A 19,531-nucleotide genomic window follows, 5' to 3' on the forward strand; every position below is an offset into this window, starting at 1 on the left:
ATCTGATGAGTTCTGACAGTTGTATTCACCCACATGTTGTTGTTGGTGTTGAGTTGCTAAGTCCTGTCTGATGCTCTTGGCGACTCCATGGACAGTAGCACTCCAGGCTCCTCTGTCCAAGGGATTTGCCAGTCAAGAATACTGGAGTGGGTTGCCATTTCCTTCTCCAGGGGATCTTCCCAACCAAGGGATCAAGCCAGCGTTGCCTGCAGTAGGAGGCAGATTCTTTACTATTGAGCCATCAAGGAAGCCCCTACACACCAATAGAATTGCTAAAACTGGAAGAAATGAAAAAACTTGGTGATGCCAATTACCAAGTAGTTGTAATTGAACTCAAAAGCCTCTTGATGAAAGTGAAAGAGGAGAGTGAAAAGGTTGGCTTGAAGCTCAACATTCAGAAAACAAAGATCATGGCATCTGGTCCCATCACTTCATGGGAAATACATGGAAAAACAGTGGAAACAGTGTCAGACTTTATTTTTTTGGGCTCCAAAATCACTGCAGATGCTGATTGCAGCCATGAAATTAAAAGACGCTTACTCCTTGGAAGGAAAGTTATGACCAACCTAGATAGTATATTAAAAAGCAGAGACATTACTTTGCCAACAAAGGTTCATCTAGTCAAGGCTATGGTTTTTCCCATGGTCATGTATGGATGTGAGAGTTGGACTGTGAAGAAAGCTGATCGCCAAAGAATTGATGCTTTTGAACTGTGGTGTTGGAGAAGACTCTTGAAAGTCCCTTGGACTGCAAGGAGATCCAACCAGTCCATTCTAAAGGAGATCAATCCTGGGTGTTCATTGGAAGGACTGATGCTAAAGCTGAAACTGTAATATTTTGGCCACCTCATGCGACGAGTTGACTCACTGGAAAAGATTCTGATGCTAGGAAAGGTTGGGGGTGGGAGGAGAAGGGGACGACAGAGAATGAGATGGCTAGATGGCATCACTGACTCTGTGGACATGAGTTTGGGTGAACTCTGGGAGTTGGTGATGGACAGGGAGGCCTGGCGTGCTGTGATTCATGGGGTCGCGGAGAGTCGGACACGACTGAGCGACTGAACTGAACTGAACTGTAATTGTAATTGGTAATTGTCATGGATGCAAAGCAACTGAGTCTCTCACACGTTACTGGTGGGAAAGGTGAAATGGAAAAATGGAACAGTTGTTCTGGTAAATATTTTGGCAGTTTCTTATAAAGTTAAATATGCTTTTATTGTAGAACACAGCACCTTCATCCCTAGGTCTTTACTCAAGAAGAAAACAGTATTTCTAAGCACAAATACTTAGAGCAGCTTTATTCATAATCACTTGAAACTTAAAACTACCCGGATGTCCTCAACAAATGACTTGTATATCTAGACAGTTCAGTTCAGTTCAGTCGCTCAGTCGTGTCCGACTCTTTGCGACCCCGTGAATCATAGCACACCAGGCCTCCCTGTCCATCACCAACTCCCAGAGTTCACCCAAACTCATGTCCATCAAGTCAGTGATGCATCCAGCCATCTCATTCTCTGTCGTCCCCTTCTCCTCCCACCCCCAGCCTTTCCCAGCATCAGAGTCTTTTCCAGTGAGTCAACTTGTCGCATGAGGTGGCCAAAGTATTGGAGTTTCAGCTTTAGCATCTGTCCTTCCAATGAACACCCAGGATTGATCTCCTTTAGAATGGACTGGTTGGATCTCCTTGCAGTAGAGTCACTGAATTATGATACATGTGATTACATGGATGACTCTCGAAAGCTTTATGCAAAAAGAAAGAACCCAGACACAAAAGGCAACATAATATTTGATTCCTTTCCATTAACATTCTGGAAAAACCAAAGCTGTAAGGACAGAAAATTGATCAGTGTTTGCACAGAGTTAGAAGGAAGAGGAGACTGACTACACAGGGGTAAGAGGCAACTTTTTGGAGTGATGGAAATAGTCTAATCTCAGTGTGGTAGGAACACAACTGTGTAGGTTTGTCAAAATTCATAGAATTGTACATCTAAAGAGGGTGATTTTTATTGTATATAAATTATATCTCAATAAACCTTACTTTAAAAAATTTTAAACTAAATGTTTGAGAAAACCTGATAGAAAATCTAAATAATTACAGTTAACTATAGCAGATAATTCCTGCCTCTGTCTCTTCTCTGTTAAAAAGAATGTCCCTGTCTTAAGCATTTTGTTTCAAACAGGAATGTCCCAATTGTTTATTTTCTAGATTGCCAAGTTAGATTACTACTTAGTCCAACATCTGTTTAAAAAATATACATGTCTGACTTCCCCTTGGTAAGAGTTTCAGGAAGTCTTGCCTGTTTGAGATCAAGCAATTCACTGGCTGTAGCTTTTGCCAGCAAATGGTGATGTCACTGGAATAATATCAGAGACACTCAGAAACTGTAACATTACTTTTGAACTATCAGGTTTTAAAGATATAGCTGTTAATAAAGAGAGACACAGGAATGGCAGAGAAGAAACTTCGGTAAGCATACAGAATTACTCTTTATATTTTTCTACAGCAATTACAATATATATTAGAGAATTAATATAAAACAATTAATATTAAAGAATCTACAGATTCTGAAAATTACCCTTCTAAGAATGTGGAAGTACATAAAACTTGCATTATACCACAGTACTATATGAGCTTCCCTGGTGGATCAACAGTAAAGAATCCCCGGGTCAGGAAGATCCCCTGAAGAAGGGAATGGCAACCCACTCCAGTTTTCTTGCCTGGAAAACCCCAAGAACAGAGGAACCTGGAGTGCTACTGTCCATGGGGTTGCAAAAGATTTAGACACAACTTAGCTACTAAACAAGGAAGTATATACTAATATATACTTCCTTGCTTATTGACAAAATGCTGAGATTCTTGTTTAACATCTAGAATTTAAAAGATATTCTTGCTGTTTTTGATGACTTAGATTCTTGGCAGCTATAACCGAGGAAACTTGAGCACTGAAAAATTTGTGGAGGAAATAAAATCAATAGCAAGTGAACCCACTGAAAAGCATTTCTTCAATGTCTCCGATGAATTGGCACTAGTGACTATTGTTGAAGCTCTGGGAGAAAGAATCTTTGCCCTGGAAGGTATGACTTTTTTTCATAAGCCTGAATATTCTGTCTGCAATTCAAACTCAATGGGTTTTTGTATTTATTTTTACCACATGGCTAATGTGTTTTTACTGTGTACAGTAGCCACCATGGAACAATGCCCTTTTTCTATAAACCTGTCCTATAGCACCGTGTCTGCTGGCAGCTCTGTTTGTAAGGGCATGGCAGTACTGATGTGAGGGCCAGATGAAGACACTAGTCCGACAGACACACAAAAACAAAAATGTGCCCCTGTGTTTTATTCCTTTTCTGTGACACAAGTTTAGAAAGTGGAGACACTAGCTCAAGTTTTGTTTGTATTTTTCATTTTGGGCTTCTGTGGGACAATTCTTATACAACATCGCCTTCATTCATTTATTTTCTCAGTTTTGCTCCTTGCCCTTTTGCATGGTCTTAATGGAGCTCTTCCTCAAGATGGCAGCGAAACATTGGTTCACTGTCTTCGTCTGAGTCATGCTACTTCTTTGTAAATTTTTACTTTGATTTTTCAATGGCAACTGGCTATTGGGAATAACAAGTCATGGCATTCCCTCCTCTGCCTGAGGTACAGATGTCAAGGAACAAATGACTTTGGAACTAGATCTTCCCTGAGGAAAAAAAAAAGTCTTCAGAATTTTTATTCCAGGCACACTGGAAAAAGTCTCTTGCTCACATTCTCTGATGATCTGGAGAGTCAGAGAACGTGTCTTTGTTTCTCAACCTAGGATGAGAAACCTCCAAACTGTTCTGTTCTGCTCCGTCTGAATCCTGTTGACTCTATCCTTGTGAGGACTGAACTGTTGTTTCTCACCTTAAACACAGAAACTTACAAGCACCTCCTCTGTCTCCCTGACATGACCTGTTAATGGGAAATAGACAAAATGAGAAAGAGACATCACTGAAAACCTGTCAACCGTTTTAACTGAGCATTAAGCGGCTGGGGAAAGTGACGGACGGAGAATATTTAAAAGCAGTGAAAGGAAGGAAGACAGTTTAGGGTCATGGCTTTCAAAGTTTTTTTGATAGTGACTCATGAAAATCAATACATTTTGCTTTGTGACCCAGTGCACACGTATGTATACATATAAAAAAAAATTTTTCCCCGAAACCCTTATTATATGTGATGCACTCTGATAGTTTCATCACTTCCATTCTACTCGATTATCTTTCAATTTTTTAAAAAAATGTGATTATGACTCACCCTGTTGATTTCATGACTGGACTGCAACCAATAAGGAGGAAGTTTGTTTCAGAGATGATGGGGATCTACAGCCCACCCAGACTGAATTTTCTGGTTTCCTTCTGCCCTGGCTTTTTTACCCTGTGCCTTTAGAAACAGAACACTCACCTTATTAGTCTAAAGTCACAACTGCTTCTAATGAACTCGACTCTCCTGTGTTTTGTGTACAACTCACTTTTAAGTGGCCTTGGTGTCACAACAGCTATCCAAGTATCATTTACTAATAATATGCTGGATTATGACTTTGGCTGGCCTTAAGAAACTATGTTAGGTTTTCCAAGTCCTTTGTGCATGTTCAGTTTTTAATAACATGAACCAGGTTAAAACATGGACCATGTTTTTAATAATATGGACCAATCTGCAAATATCATTTAAAAGAAAAATTACTTAGTTGAGCATAATACAGTCTAACTATATAATATAGTTATAATACATTTCTAAATCTCATCTTAAGTTAGTAAGTAAATATAACCTAAGATGTGTAGGAATGAAGCCTATATGAGGTATTGGATGGAGGAGGGATTCATCTGCCTTAAATGACATTTTCAGGTACTTTCTAACCTAACCACACCATGAGTTAAAGATTATACGTTGGAGTAGCTACATACTCCAAGAAGCATCTCCATATTTAAAAAAGAAATCATCTTATAAGGAACTCCTCAGGTTAAAAAATGTTTCCCATATCTTTATCATTATACTTCCAGGGCTAACCAAAAGCAGTGTTTTTACTAGCTTGCTTCTAATTTTTTTCATAACAAGATCCTAAAGGGCTACCTTTCCTTGTTACTTGGGAAATCTCCATTTCTTACCAATATCTATCTTTGTTGATAGGACAAAGGACAGTGCCTGCTAGTGAGGTGAACACGCCAGCCCCAAGAAAATGGGTCAACTAATGTCCCCTTTTCCTATCAAGCCCTTGGGAAAAATGTACAACCACACCCATGAACAAGTCCAGGGAGAAGTTGACAAGTTCAGGGATATATGATGTGCTTCACCAGGATGAAGACTGAGCAGGCAGAATTTCACAGAACTTCCTTCTGTCTGTTCTCAGTTGTAAACAGAACAGCAGCAGGGGAAGGTGCTGGAAATATGTAGGTCCCCACTACTTCATTCTTTGATCTTGCAGAGATAAATTGTAAAGTACCTTACACCATTGTGAAACCAAAATAAAGTTTCAAGTTAAAGTTAAAATGCATTTTAGTCATTTAAATTAGAGGACAATTTGTATGTGAGAGTAAAATGATATAGTTGAATTCTTGATTGATTTCTCTATGTAATCTAGTCCTTTAAAAGGCAATTACTGATATATTTGTTAACAACTTTATGCAGGTAAAAGAACTAGTAAATAAGTTTGAGTTCACAAATTTGATTGCTCTCATACCTCAGTGAAAGAGAAGATTGACTTTTAAAAAATCATGTGCTATTTTTAACTTATCAGCAAGGCCAAATAAATCAGTAATTCCCTCCTAAAAGCCAATAAATCCGCATTCCCTTAATCCCCTTAGGAGGGTGTGGCTTTGGCTTGGTGAATATTTTGAGAGCAGCATACTCCCAAAGAATGCTCTGGATTGTTTCTGTGTTTCAGTAAAGAGCTTCAAAATGGGTACAGGATCTTTAAAAAATGTGTGGTCAAATGGCATGTGGCCTGGAGTCCTGTCAGAAAGACCCCTCCTGATTTGTGAGTGACACCCACAGTCAGACATCAGGGCAAATACAAACCAGAGTCCCTAAACCCCTTATCAAACAGTGGAATTCTGAGAGGATATACCACAGGAAATACAATGAGGCTGGTAGAATCAAGAAACCTCTTTAAATATGTGAATCAAATGTTATTAGCCCTCTGACATTTTAGTAAGTTTAGCCTAATCTTAGGAGGATACCCAGGGCCTGAGGGTGTGATACAGAGCTTTCAACCATATTAATCCCAAGCTCCATAGGCTCCAACATAGACAGTTTAAGAACAGAAGCATGACTAGAGACCTCTTAGCCCCTCCAACAAGGGTGGGGAAACTAACAGTCAGGAATGTGAGACACAGCCCTCATGCTAACCCTCTCAGCCCTCTACCCAGCCCTGCCTAGGAATTTTGGGGTTGAGAAATCTTTATGCTGAAAATGCTCTAGAGATGCTAGAAGTTCTGGTTGGTCACAACCACAGATGGTGCTAGGTCTGTCTTCTGCCAATCAGTAGTGTGCTAAAGGCGACTCTCTTCCTCTGTTACAGCGACAGTTGACCAATCGGCAGCATCTTTTGAGATGGAAATGTCTCAGACCGGCTTCAGTGCTCATTATTCACAGGTACATTGACCACTTGGTAGAAAACATCTTTTTTTTTTTTTTTTTTTAGATTTCCTTTCTCAAAGTCAACACTGAGACATCAGCATTACAGATGCAAGTTGCAGTTCATGGCACGAGCAGTTATTCAGACCATGTCGTTTATAATCCAAATAGGGAAGAGGGGACTTCCCTGGTGGGCCAATGGTTAAGACTTTGCCTTCCAGTGCAGGGGGTACGGATTTGATCCCTGGTCAAGAAGATCTCACATGCCTCACACCCAAAAAAACAAAACATAAAACAGAAGCACCTCATAACAAATTCAATAAAGACTTTAAAAATGGACATGGAAAAGAAAACTCTTAATAAGAAAAAATAATGTTACTAGTAGTAATAATTTTTAAAAAAAGGAAACAGCATTTCACAGGCTTCTTGTTAGGAAAACATGTTATCACACACACAGCTCACTACACTGTACTGATAATCATGAATCAGCTTGAGGTCTGCCTTCTGTAATTATACATCTAACAAAATAAAAAAATTTAACGTATTTGCTAAAGATATGTATCTTTTTCTCAGTGTCAAAGTATTCAAGGGTCTTACTAGTAGTCCATGTTCAAGACTTAGAATTCTTAACAGCCATAAAGCAAAAAGACAAGATTAGAAAATACATTCTTTATAATAGATGGAAGAAAAGGTGCTAATACCATGGTCACTGCACAGGAATATCAACATTTCAGGGTGCAATTGTAGTGTATAACCTAGGGAAATTTCCTTATTCTGCCTCAGTTTCCTCTTCTGTAGAATGGGGGTGGTAATAATGTAATCTAGCCCAGGGGGCTTTTGGGACGATTTTATGGTTTAATGTATGTAAAGCACTTTGAACAGTACTTATCATATTATTAACGCTATGTACGTGTTTATATTTACTATTTTTGTTAAATATCATTGTTTTCTCTATTTGGATATCAGGACTGGGTCATGCTTGGAGCAGTAGGAGCCTATGATTGGAATGGAACAGTCGTCATGCAGAAGGCTGATCAAAGCGTAATTCCCCAGAACACAACCTTTAATGTTGAGTCCACAAAGAAGAATGAACCTCTTGCTTCTTATTTAGGTAAAGTTGGGATGTAATTGATAAAAAGTTGGTTTTTTAGAGAAGTTTTGTGTTTATTTTAATTTTTAGCATTATTTGCTTATACTTATATAGGCGGACTTTGTAAAAGAGATCACTTCTACGAGTTAGATATTTTATAGGACCCATGAAAGTTTCCAGGCCTCTGAGTAACCTTAGTCAAAATAATAGAATATGAGGGGCTTTTCTCAGAAGGACTATCTACACAGGGAGGGATTTGGGCTGAAATTCACGCTTTTTGAGGTCTCTCTGTGTCTGGTATTCTTGTTAATGTCACCAAATGCTTCAGACCCAGTGAACAGGAAGCAAAGGTAGAAAAAGAAACCTTGACTCAGGCTACCCTGAAGCCCAGACTCCCGTATTCTCTTAAATATTTTTTATCATTGTTTCTCACGATGGGCCCTAATTTTGGAAGGTAAACATTTTACTTGTTATGTCACATGACTTCTTCTTTAATACCTTTGCTGACAATCAGATACATATTGAACTAAAGCCCAGTAATGTAATGATTTTCCAAAGACTTGCCTGGAATGAGGAGGTGTATGTCTGGTGTCACTTTATTCTGAATTCGTGCCATGCTGGGAGCTGTCTGGGGGATACCAGGGGACTCTTCCATCACTGGTCTATCTCAGTAAGCAGTTGGGAGGGCCTAGGATGGAAGGGCTTCCCTGGTGGCTCAGATGGTACAGAATCCACCTGCAATGCAGGAGACCCAGATTTGATCCCTGGGTTGGGAAGATCCCCTGGAGAAGGCAATATCCCCACTCCAGTATTCTTGCCTGGAGAATTCATGGACAGAGGAGCCTGGTGGGCTACAGTCCATGGGGTCCCAAAGAGTCAGACACGACTGAGCGACTAACACATGCAGGATGGACAGGACCCTCAGGATATGGTTTCCAAGCTCTCTCTATTCACTCAAAAAATATTTGGGGAGCATTTCTCTTCTGTCTTTACTGGCACATCTGTACATCTTTTTATTCAAGGGCATGTATTAAAGCTGTAGAGGCAACAGAATTTAAGAAGAATAAAGAGTCTGAGGAGTTTTGGTAATTAAAAATATATAACAGTTAGCAGCAGGTATAATATGAGTGCTAAATCCCCTTAAGACATGTTGTTGAACTGCACTAACAGAAGTCTAGTCTATTTCTCATAAATGTCCTATTTCATTCTGCCTTAGTCAGAGAGCAGCTAGAATACTCTAAGCTTTGTCCTAAGCATCACACATTCTAAAAGAATATGCCAAACTAGAATCACCAGTAAAATATTATCTAAAAGCTATAAATCTGAAAACAATCCCCATCTACCCATCCCTCTCCCCACCAAACCTGAAAAAAATGGTGGTTAGAAAACAGTGTACACTGCATGTCTTTTAAATACTTGAAGGATTGTGATGTAAAATAGAGGGGTTGGTATTAAAATTCGTATTCAGTTTTAACATTAAAAGAGATCTTAGAAAGCAATTGGTACACGTCTAATTTGCCAAGTTAAGAAACTGAGTACTAGAAATATTATATCACGGTTAACTGTGGCAAATCTGAAACTGGAATCTAGGTTTTGTTATTCTTATTCCAGTGTTCATTTCACCATACCAAAATGCTGATTCTGGGCTGATCAAGAAAACACTTACAAATAATAAGTGCCTGCAGTGTGTCAAATTAAGGGTAACAGGGTAAATAAGGGGAATTTATTCCTGCATTGATGAAGCTTATTGTTTTGGATAAGAGACAATACAGAACCAACCAGTCACTAGTAGTATAATATGAGCTATGAGACAGAATACCTAAAAAGAGGACAGGAGGTTAGGTTAGATGGTTTCTCACAGTTCTTCATGTATGGATGTGAGAGTTGGACTGTGAAGAAAGCTGATCGCCGAAGAATTGATGCTTTTGAACTGTGGTGCTGGAGAAGACTCTTGAGAGTCCCTTGGAGTTCAAGGAGTTCCAACCAGTCCATTCTAAAGGAGATCAATCCTGGGTGTTCATTGGAGGGACTGATGCTAAAGCTGAAACTCCAATACTTTGGCCACCTCATGTGACAAGTTGACTCACTGGAAAAGACTCTGATGCTGGGAAGGATTGGGGGCGGGAGGAGAAGGGGACGACAGAGAATGAGATGGCTGGATGGCATCACCGAGTCGATGGACATGAGTTTGAGTGAACTCCGGGAGTTGGTGATGGACAGGGAGGCCTGGCGTGCTGTGATTCATGGGGTCGCAAAGAGTCGGACACGACTGAGCGACTGAACTGAACTGAAAGGTTCTTCATGTCCTATGAGTCTTTGAGATTGTTCTATTAATATGTAAAATACCTTGAAATCTAGAACCAGTTTAACATGAGGTTTCTTTCCATCCTAGATAGAAGAATTGGAGAACATTTGTTCTCATAAAAATGTTTACACCATAATGACTTAGAAATTTCACTTTTGAGGATCTAGCCTAAAGAGAAAATCAGTTATTTAAGAATGCCAAGAGAATGGTTGTTTTCATTGTATTGTTACTTATAATATTGAGGAAAATGACATATCCTAAATGTTCAAAACTATGAGAATAGTGAAGTAAATGGTAAATCCACTTGATGGAACATCATGCACATAAAAATAAAAATTATAAAGCTGCTGATCCCGTCATACTTGAAGTGACTTGAAGTGGTTGTGGCACTAGGTATGCAGTCAGACAGGACAGAGATACTCTGAGGTCATAGGAGTCTTGAGTTTGTTTTCTGATTCTGCCCCTGGTTATCACTTTAGACGAATTACTTTATTCCTCAAAGCCTTGATTTTCTTATTTATAAAAAATAATTTATATACACAGGTATATAACATTTGCATTGTTATGAATATAAGCATAAATAATCCCTGTAAGGTGCTTAGTGTTGTGACAGATAGTTGACCCTCAATAGGTGTTATCTATTGTTGTATTATTATTTCTCTTATTAGTATTATGATAGGCAGAATATAGACCCCAAAGATGTCCATGTCCTAATCCCCAGACTTAGCTCTTATGTGACAAAAGGGACTTTGCAGATGTGATTAAGTTAAGGATCTTGACATGAGAGATTAGCCTGGGAACCAGGTTGGCCCCAATCTCATTATAAGATTTTAAAATCAGAAAAGCTTTCCTGGATGTGGACAGGGAGAGACAGAACCATAGAAAAATGGTCAGAGAGATTAATATTATTTGCTTTAAAAATGGAAAATGGGTGCCAAAAGCCAAGGAATGTGAGTGGTCTCTAGAAGCCACAATGGGCAAGAAAATGGATTCTTCTCTGTAGCATCTGAAGGAACCCAGCCCTACCAACACCATGATTTTAGCCCAGGGAGACCTAGGGCTGATTTCTGACTGTATAAGATAATAAAATCGTGATGTGTTAAGCCATGAAGTTTGTCATAATTTGTTACAGCAGTAATAGAAAACTAATACAAGTATATTATATAGCTACTAAGAGTAGCTGATATTAATACTACTACTAATTAGTAGTGAACAGGTACAAAATTAAAGATATTCTGCACAAAGATATTGACATCCTCAAAGATGTGAATGACATTGTCACTACTCTAAGGAAGTTCACACATTAACACCACATTTAATAATATATTAAATAATAACTTTATTTGATAAATAAAACTATAGTATTTTTAGTATTCTGAGTGATTATATGATTAAATTATTTTAAAACCAGAAACCTTAAAGAACTCTAAATCTACTATTCTCAAAAACCTTGGGTTAATGGTTTGCTTAAAGCAGACTTGGAGAATTCAAGACTGAAAGATACTGCTGCAAGCAAAAAAAAAAAATAGGAACCTTCACTCCTGACCACATATTTATAATATATGACTCCTCTTTGCCCAGAAATGGAAATTTGGGGGTATATTGTTGACAGTGTGATAAGATGATTTTTTTGTTTGTTTCAAAGATTTTTTTTTAATCTTTTTATTAGCTTAGTCACAGGTTAGTGCTTTAGATATTTTGTCAGTATGAAGTCTAATATATGTAAGATTTCTTTCAAAATGGAAAAGCACTCAGAAAGAGATCAAGGGAGAAAAATGGCTTTTCCCCCAAATATTATTCTAAATCTAAAATTAAGGTTTCAATATGTTTCCTTGTGTGGGTTACACATTAAGAAGAGTTTGAATGTGTTCTTCCAATCTGTGTGGATTGAAAGTTGTTGGACTATGAAAATTCTGAAGGAAGGTAAGTAAGAGGTAGACAATCTATTAAAAAATCTTATAGTAACCAATAATGATCAGAAAGCAGCGGGAACCAGCCACGGAACCTCCCTCAGGACAGTTATGCACCCATCTTTCTGTAACCCAGCAACTGCCTTTTGCCAATATGCACTGAGCAAGCGGCCCTGCTGGTGAGAATACAGGCAAGATCCTGTTCCCTGCCTCCCCCACCACAGTTTGCTGATTTCTAATCACACCAGACTGATTGAAGAGGAAAGGTAAAAACTTGAGGCAAACACATGAAATCAAGGCAGATCCTGTGTTTCCCAGTACCTCACCTGATTCTAGCACATTTCCCAAGAAGTGAATCATGAGAACTGACAGGATTTACTCTTCATAAATCCACACACAGAGCTCTGTCATCACTTTTCCTTTCTCTGCAGTTCTGTGCCTTTCTTTTTCAGAAAGTGGTATAAACTTTTAAATCTTTATAATGGTTTTCCTTGCACTAAAATTAGACTTTACTGAGTCCTCCTTCTTGCTCTCTTGTTATTGTTTTTAGACGCCCAAGCTTCAGCCAGGAATACCTGCCTGGGTTGTTACTGTCCCTGTGAAGGTTTCAGCTAATAGTTTAGTTTATGTTCGCTGATGACATGTTTGCTGATGACATGATCCTCTACACAGAAAACCCTAGAGACTCTACCAGAAAACTACTAGAGCTAATCAATGATTACAGTAACGTTGCAGGATATAAAATCAACACACAGAAATCACTTGCATTCCTATACACTAATAATGAGAAAATAGAGAAATCAAGGAAACTATTCCATTCACTGTTGCAACGAAAAGAATTAAATACTTAGGAATATATCTACCTAAGGAAACAAAAGACTTGTACATAGAAAACTATAAAACACTACTGAAAGCAATCAAAGAGGACACTAATAGATGGAGAAATATACCATGTTCATGGATTGGAAGAATAAATATTGTAAAAATGAATATACTACCCAAAATAATTTATACATTCAATGCAATCCCTATCAAGCTACCAAAGATATTTTTCACAGAACTAGAACAAATAATCTCACAATTTGTATGGAAATACAAAAAACCTCGAATAGCCAAAGCAATCTTGAGGAAGAAAAATGGAACTGGGGGAATAAAAAATAAAAAAAAAAACAAAGTCAACTAGATAATAACAAAACTCCAGCCTCAAATATAATTTTCAACTTATTTTTTAAAGGTTGTTTTACCAGTTTGCATTCATAGCTCTGAAATTGCAAAATAAAAAATCCATGTGTACCAGCACTCTCGCCCCACTCCCTTCTTAATATTTCTAATAGAGCTGCATGAAATAAAATAAACTTTCTTTTGCACATTGTTCTTTTCCATTTTATTTTTATATAAACATTACCCTAAAGTTTTTATTTTCTAAGCAATATTGTGGTTAGTAACAAAAACATAATACATTACATGTCTGGAAAAGAATACAGTCTATTATGTATAGTAATTTTTTTTAAAGTTCTAAGATGATGCAATGAAATTAAGTAAATTTTAAAGTAAGAAAAGTATTTACAAAAGAAAATATGGCTGAGGAGTTGTGTTCCACTAGCATTTGTAAAAATAAATGTATTTGAATACAAAACCTCTGTTTCTCTCTTAAAGTTTTGGAAGAAAGTGAAACTATTATGGTAAAATACTTGGTAAGTAAATTATCAATATAATCTTTTTCTCAGTAAGGAATGCTATGCTGTGGCATTTGGAAAAATAATCTGCCTTCTACTCCAGTGGTGGCCAGCACTGGTTATTAGAACATTTCTTCCTTCAATAGAGTTGAAATCTGCACATGGTAATTTATATCTATTTGTTTAGCTCTGTTCTCTAGACATACAAACAATAAATCTAATTCTTCATTCAAAATTAATAATAATCAGTCTTAAAGACTTTAAAATTTTAAAGGGCATGAAAGCTCAGTTAAAAAGAGGAGTGATTAAACATGAGAGATAGTTATTCAAGCTCACTTTTAATCAAACAAATGAAAATTTAAATCATGGCAAGGTATATTGCTTAACATTTATTAGAGCATCCACAATTTTAAATAATTATATACCTAATCTTTGTGAAATTTTGGTGAAACTATCCTCTCCAATGGCTGTTCATGGAATGAATTAGTACAAATATTCTGGAAACAATTTGTCAGATGTTATAGGAACCATTAAAAATTTGATCTGGTAATCTATTCCTTGAAATTTGTCATCAAAAAAGTCCAAAAGAAAGAAAAAAAGTAAGTGCTCAAAGATGTCTTTGCAGACTTAAGTGTTATGCCAAAAAAGTAAAAACCACGTAAATTCCACCATTTCATCAGGAAATGGTCCTGAGGTATAAACACAAGGCATTTACACTTTAATTCAGATAAATAAGCTTCAGCCACTTAAAATTATAGTTAAAAACCTAGACAATGATACAGAAAAGGATTACATTTACTATGATTCCAACTGTATAAAATTATCAATTTCTATAGCATAAACACCGGAGAAGGCAATGGCAAGCCACTCCAGTACTCTTGCCTAGAAAATCCCATGGATGGAGGAGCCTGGTAGCTTGCAGTCCATGGGGTCGCTAAGGGTCGGACACAATTGAGCGACTTCACTTTCACTTTTCACTTTCACACATTGGAGAAGGAAATGGCAACCCATTCCAGTGTTCTTGCCTGGAGAATCCCAGGGAAGGGGGAGCCTGGTGGGCTTCCATCTATGGGGTCACACAGAGTCAGACACGACTGAAGTGACTTAGTAGCAGCATAGCATAAACACATGCATCCAAATGAAATACAGTTGGTTTATTACCAAAGAGGAAATTGAGATTATTAGAGTTGTGTATGTGTGTGTATGTATGTGTGTTTTTCTGTCATTTTTATATCATTTGTGTCTTTCAACAGTGAAAATCTAAGGTTTGGAGGAAAATACATTTCAGAATGAAGCAACTGTGGTAGATAATCAGGGAACAAACTAAAAGCTCTAACCAACAAAAATTTACCTGCATTAAAGAAAACATTTATTTTCGAAAAAAGAGACATCCATATAAACATATAAAAATGATTCTCCCAGCCATTTAAAATAGATTAATTTATCCCACTCAGACTCTAAGGGGCCCACAAGTATATCTGGCATCTCTCTTTTGTTAGGTTACACAGTAAACTCTGCAACTATTCCTGGAGATGTGCTCTACATTGCTGGACAGCCAAGGTACAATCATACAGGCCAGGTTGTCATCTACAGGATGGAGGGCAAAGACATCAGGATTCTCCAGACACTCAATGGAGAACAGGTAAGCTTCAAGCTTGTTGTTTTAAATTAATCCATTCATATTCTTCCTGTGTAACTTGAATTATCTGTTGTCCTAAACTTTTTAAAAAACAGCACACCCATATTCAACATCCATGGTATATAGGGTCTTGTGTTGGGTTTCTTGGACGTATGTACACTTATCTGCATCTTTGGCATCAGGAAAATTTCAGCTGGATGGAGACAGAGGTAAGAAAAATAGATACTGATGTAGATACAGATGTATAAATAAATGCAAAAGGAATCTCAGACAGTAAGAAGTATGGAAGTGCCAGTGCCACAGATGGAAATTCAGAAGATGGAAAGAGCCATAAGCTAGGATTGGTACAGAAAGTCTTCCTAGGAGATGAAATGTAGGCTAGTCTAGAGGAAAGACAATGTAGATAGGCAGAAAGAGCCAGCTAAAAAAAAAAAAGTAGGTCCCAATTGTGTGAGGTTTTGAGTGGTAAAGAATTCACATCTTCTGGAGGTGATGGGAAATAATTTGTAACATGTAAAATCCAAGAGTTCTCTTTTGATAATATTGAATAGTAAAAGTAATTTAAGAAAAATTATATATGCAATATGCAAACATAACTATATATAAATATTTTTTAATTGAAAGGAACAGCTATGCTATTGTTGGTTATTATTAAACTGTGAAAAGACTGATGCTGGGAGGGATTGGGGGCAGGAGGAGAAGGGGACGACAGAGAATGAGATGGCTGGATGGCATCACCGACTCGATGGACATGATTTTGAGTGAACTCTGGGAGTTGTGATGTGATTCATGAGGTCGCAAAGAGTCGGACATGACTGAGCGACTGAACTGAACTGAAGTAATTTTTATTCCTTTTTTTCATAGTTTTCTGCATTTTCCAAGTATTCTAGAATGAGATTATATTAGTTTTATTCTACATTCCTCATGGGATGGAGGCATTCTTGAGCTTCACTAAATATTCCAACTCTCTAGTTTACCTGCCCCCCACACACACACACAAAATACTCAGAAGGGCGGGGCAGTGCCAGCCTCCCTCTCCTGCACAAACCCTGACAGGCATCCAGCAAATGGTTCAGCTGAGGTGCCAAGAGACAGATGCTTCAAGCAGGTACAGTTGCTGCCCTGGCTTTAAAGCCCTATAGGAAGCAAGGTCTTTTCTACTAGCACCATAGACATAGCTTCCCTGGGTCTTGGTAAAGACATGAAGTTTCAAGAGTCACTGCTTTCTAGGAAGCCCAAAATATATTATTTCTATCAAGTACTTATCATTCCCCCCAGCCTAAATACAACATCCCAATCAGAGGTTTTGTCACCACACTCAATGTTGCTAAGTGTTGTAGCTGAAATCCTTCTCTCATCATATTACACAGTTAGAGTAAGCCAAAGGTCAGATTCTCATTTAGCAGGTGAGAGGGTGTTATTAGCCGTTTGCCCATAATCAGAAAATGCATCAACAGTAAAAACAAGGCTCTTGTTGGAGGTCAAGGATGAGGTGGAAAGAACCTGAAATGATAGATCAACAATAAAAGTGGAAAAGGAAGGGATGTGGCAGACATAAATAAGGAAGAATTGACTAGATTGTAAAATAAATCACTTGGATGACATCTTAGGTCTGTTTACTTGCATGCTCAGTTGCTCAGTCATGTGCAACTCTTTGTGATCCCATGGACTATAGGTAGTCACTCTCCTCTGTCCATGGGATTTCCCAGGCAAAAATACTGGAATGCATTATTTCCTTTTCCAGGGAATATTCCTGACCCAGTGATCAAACCCACATCTCCTGCATCTCCTGCAATGCAGGCAGATTCTTTACCACTAAGCCACCAGGGAAGCCCCTTAGATCTGTTATCACTCTATTAATTGTCTAAAAGACAGGAAATGTAAAATTTGTAAAAAAAAAATACTAATGAGCATTTGAGGAGAGTATCACAAATGATATAAATCATGAAAAATTTGAGTTTCAAGTCTGGGAGAAAGAAGGCACAATGATTAAAATGTCAGCAACTCAAGTAATTTAATTTCTTTTTTTTAGTGGTATTTGTTTTTAGACATGTTTTCTATAACAATGAGCACAAATTCAAATGGTTGCAGGTGGCAGAAAGGTAGAGCCAATGAAAAGTTGCTGGGCAGAAGACAACAGGAAGTGGGAGCCAAGGCCTGGGCAGCTTGTGGCTTAGCCCCTGCTCAACTCTAGATGTCTATTGCCATGTAAGAATGAAGGGCCAATATTGTCAGATCTTAAAAAATTTTAGTTATATTTGCAATTAATTCAATCTGAAAAGCAAATTCTTTTTAAACCCTTCATAAGCCTTTGAGAAAAGGACATTCAAAAAATCAGCATCTAGCAACTGTCTAAATGTCTAGCAATGTGTAAAAATGTAGAATTGGGGGTCTTGCAGAGGATGGAGTGAAATTTGCCAGTTAAGATAGTGGGGATTGTTAGGGAAGGATTGGTTATCTAAGGGAATAGAATAATTGCAGGTATGAACTTAAGGGAGGTCACAATCTAGGGGATGGAAGGAGAGAAAGGAGTCGTCAAAATGAAAGGGTGATCTATGATATAGTGGTAGAACCGGGAGAGCAAAAGTAACATCATGGAGGCCAAGACAGGAAGTTTCAAAGAGAAAATTATAAGAGCATCAAATTTCAAATACAGGTCAATATTTGGGAAAGTTATTACATTTAGCGAAGCACAAGTACCTTGGATTTCCCTAAAACTCATTCCTGTCATTAAAGAGAACATATTATCCTGCTAGACCATGGTCCCCCAGCAATCCTTTTATATTCCTCTATCTCCCATGGCATTCAGAAAACAAAGATCATGGCATCTGGTCCCATCACTTCATGGGAAATAGATGGAAAAACAGTGGAAACAGTGTCAGACTATTTTTTTGGGCTCCAGAATCACTGCAGATGCTGATTGCAGCCGGGAAATTAAAAGACGCTTGCTCCTTGGAAGGAAAGTTATGACCAACCTTGATAGTATATTAAAAAGCAGAGACATTACTTTGCCAACCAAGGTCCGTCTAGTCAAGGCAATGGTTTTTCCCGTGGTCATGTATGGATGTGAGAGTTGGACTGTGAAGAAAGCTGATCGCCAAAGAATCGATGCTTTTGAACTGTGGTGTTGGAGAAGACTCTTGAGAGTTCCTTGAACTGCAAGGAGATCCAACCAGTCCATTCTAAAGGAGATCAATCCTGGGTGTTCATTGGAAGGACTGATGCTAAAGCTGAAACTGCAATACTTTGGCCACCTCATGCGACGAGTTGACTCACTGGAAAAGACTCTGATGCTGGGAAAGGTTGGGGGCGGGAGGAGAAGGGGACGACAGAGAATGAGATGGCTGGATGGCATCACCGACTCTGTGGACATGAGTTTGAGTGTACTCCGGGAGTCGGTGATGGACAGGGAGGCCTGGCGTGCTGTGATTCATGGGGTCGCGGAGAGTTGGACACAACTGAGCAACTGAACTGAACTGAACTGATCTCCCATGGCTGCTGAGACAAGACTTAGCCATTCTGTCAAGTAGACAGTCTTCTAAGATTCTAAGGTAAAATATGCTGCCCCAGTGTTCTAAGACAATTCAGCTCCTTGTGGTGTATTTCAGTTTATATTTTCATCTTACTGTATTTAAGCATATACTGAAGCTTCTGGGAAATGCCCTGTATTGTTCATTTCATTTAAAAAATTGTTGTATTCTTACTGGTCTTTTCTAATTTGTGCAGAAGAGAAGTTAGGGTAAAAATCCAAAGAAAATCCTTACTCTTATTCTCAAGCTACAGACTCTAATATGACAGCTGGTCATCCTCCTGGATGGAACTGACTAATATTCATTAACTTCATGCAGAACCAATTAAGAGCTCTCAGGTAGCATCAATTTGTATATTTCATTTCCTCTGTCATCTGAATCCCAGATACTCTTCTCGATTGGTATAAGAGAAATGCAGGTTTTTAGTTTCCTAGAGAAGTTCTAATGTTTATCAGACTGTTTTGTTCTGTTTTGTCTTTGTCCTAGATCGGTTCCTACTTTGGAAGTGTTTTAACGACAATTGACATTGATAAAGATTCTAATACTGACATTCTTCTAGTCGGGGCTCCCATGTTCATGGGAAGAGAGAAGGAAGAACAAGGAAAAGTGTATGTCTATGCTCTGAATCAGGTAATGGTTACTTTCGTAGAAATTCAGGAAAATCTCTTTGTTTCTTAAAATTTCAGTTAATAATGTTCTAATTTTTCACTCACCTTGGCAAAAGGAACAAAGAAGCGTTCAGGGCCAATCTACCTTACTAACCCCTCAGCCTCTAAATGAACATTTA

General features: G+C 38.1%; 1 protein-coding gene across 1 annotated transcript in view; it reads left to right on the forward strand.

Moving 5' to 3' along the window:
• The window catches only part of ITGA1 (integrin subunit alpha 1), a 176,077-nt gene that overhangs the window by 107,946 nt on the left and 48,600 nt on the right, over window positions 1-19,531 (forward strand). Inside the window, exons 9-13 of the mRNA XM_088827682.1 lie at window positions 2,909-3,074; window positions 6,539-6,612; window positions 7,561-7,705; window positions 15,075-15,217; window positions 19,231-19,374. Of these exons, the coding sequence (XP_088683808.1) occupies window positions 2,909-3,074; window positions 6,539-6,612; window positions 7,561-7,705; window positions 15,075-15,217; window positions 19,231-19,374 (672 nt within the window). The remainder of the gene's footprint in view (window positions 1-2,908; window positions 3,075-6,538; window positions 6,613-7,560; window positions 7,706-15,074; window positions 15,218-19,230; window positions 19,375-19,531) is intronic.

This window comes from Moschus berezovskii, chromosome 18, assembly GCF_049115385.1.
Source record: "Moschus berezovskii isolate FMDL1 chromosome 18, NW_MosBer_1.0, whole genome shotgun sequence".
NCBI lineage: Eukaryota > Metazoa > Chordata > Mammalia > Artiodactyla > Moschidae > Moschus > Moschus berezovskii.